The 350-nt window shown below is 57.1% G+C and overlaps 1 protein-coding gene across 1 annotated transcript in view; it reads right to left on the bottom strand.

Annotated features, from left to right (window-relative positions):
• LOC123017566 (serotriflin-like) overlaps positions 1 to 118 on the bottom strand; it is a 20,131-nt gene extending 20,013 nt beyond the window's left edge. Inside the window, exon 1 of the mRNA XM_044418996.1 lies at positions 56 to 118. Coding sequence (XP_044274931.1) covers positions 56 to 118 — 63 coding nt within the window. The remainder of the gene's footprint in view (positions 1 to 55) is intronic.
• Between the last annotated feature and the right edge of the window lie 232 nt (positions 119 to 350).

The following is a 350-nucleotide window of genomic DNA, read 5'->3' on the forward strand; positions in this document are numbered from 1 at the left end:
TGCTAATGACTTCCAAAATTGCTTTAGGCCCAAACAAATTGCCTTTCAAGATTACCTCTCCCCTTGCGTTCTCTTCTGCCACCTTGGAAGGGGTGCAGCTGCGGCAGCCGAAGTGCATGAAGTGGCGCTTTTATAGCTGGAGCATGTCCTCCCCGGCGGCTGAGCACCTCGGGGCAGCCAGCCCGGTGCTTCCACGGTGGCTGTGAGGGGGCGGGAGGCATTCTGGAGTCCCCTGCTGAGGTTGCGGCGTGCACAGTCCCAGAGGCAGGACTCCACGGAACCACATGGGCCCGCACGCTCTCCCTAGTACACAGAATCACCCTCTTAATCTGTTTTAAAATACACAGTAC

The sequence above is a fragment of the Varanus komodoensis genome, unplaced genomic scaffold (assembly GCF_004798865.1).
Source record: "Varanus komodoensis strain SLA01 unplaced genomic scaffold, ASM479886v1 scaffold97, whole genome shotgun sequence".
NCBI classification, from domain to species: Eukaryota; Metazoa; Chordata; class Lepidosauria; order Squamata; family Varanidae; genus Varanus; species Varanus komodoensis.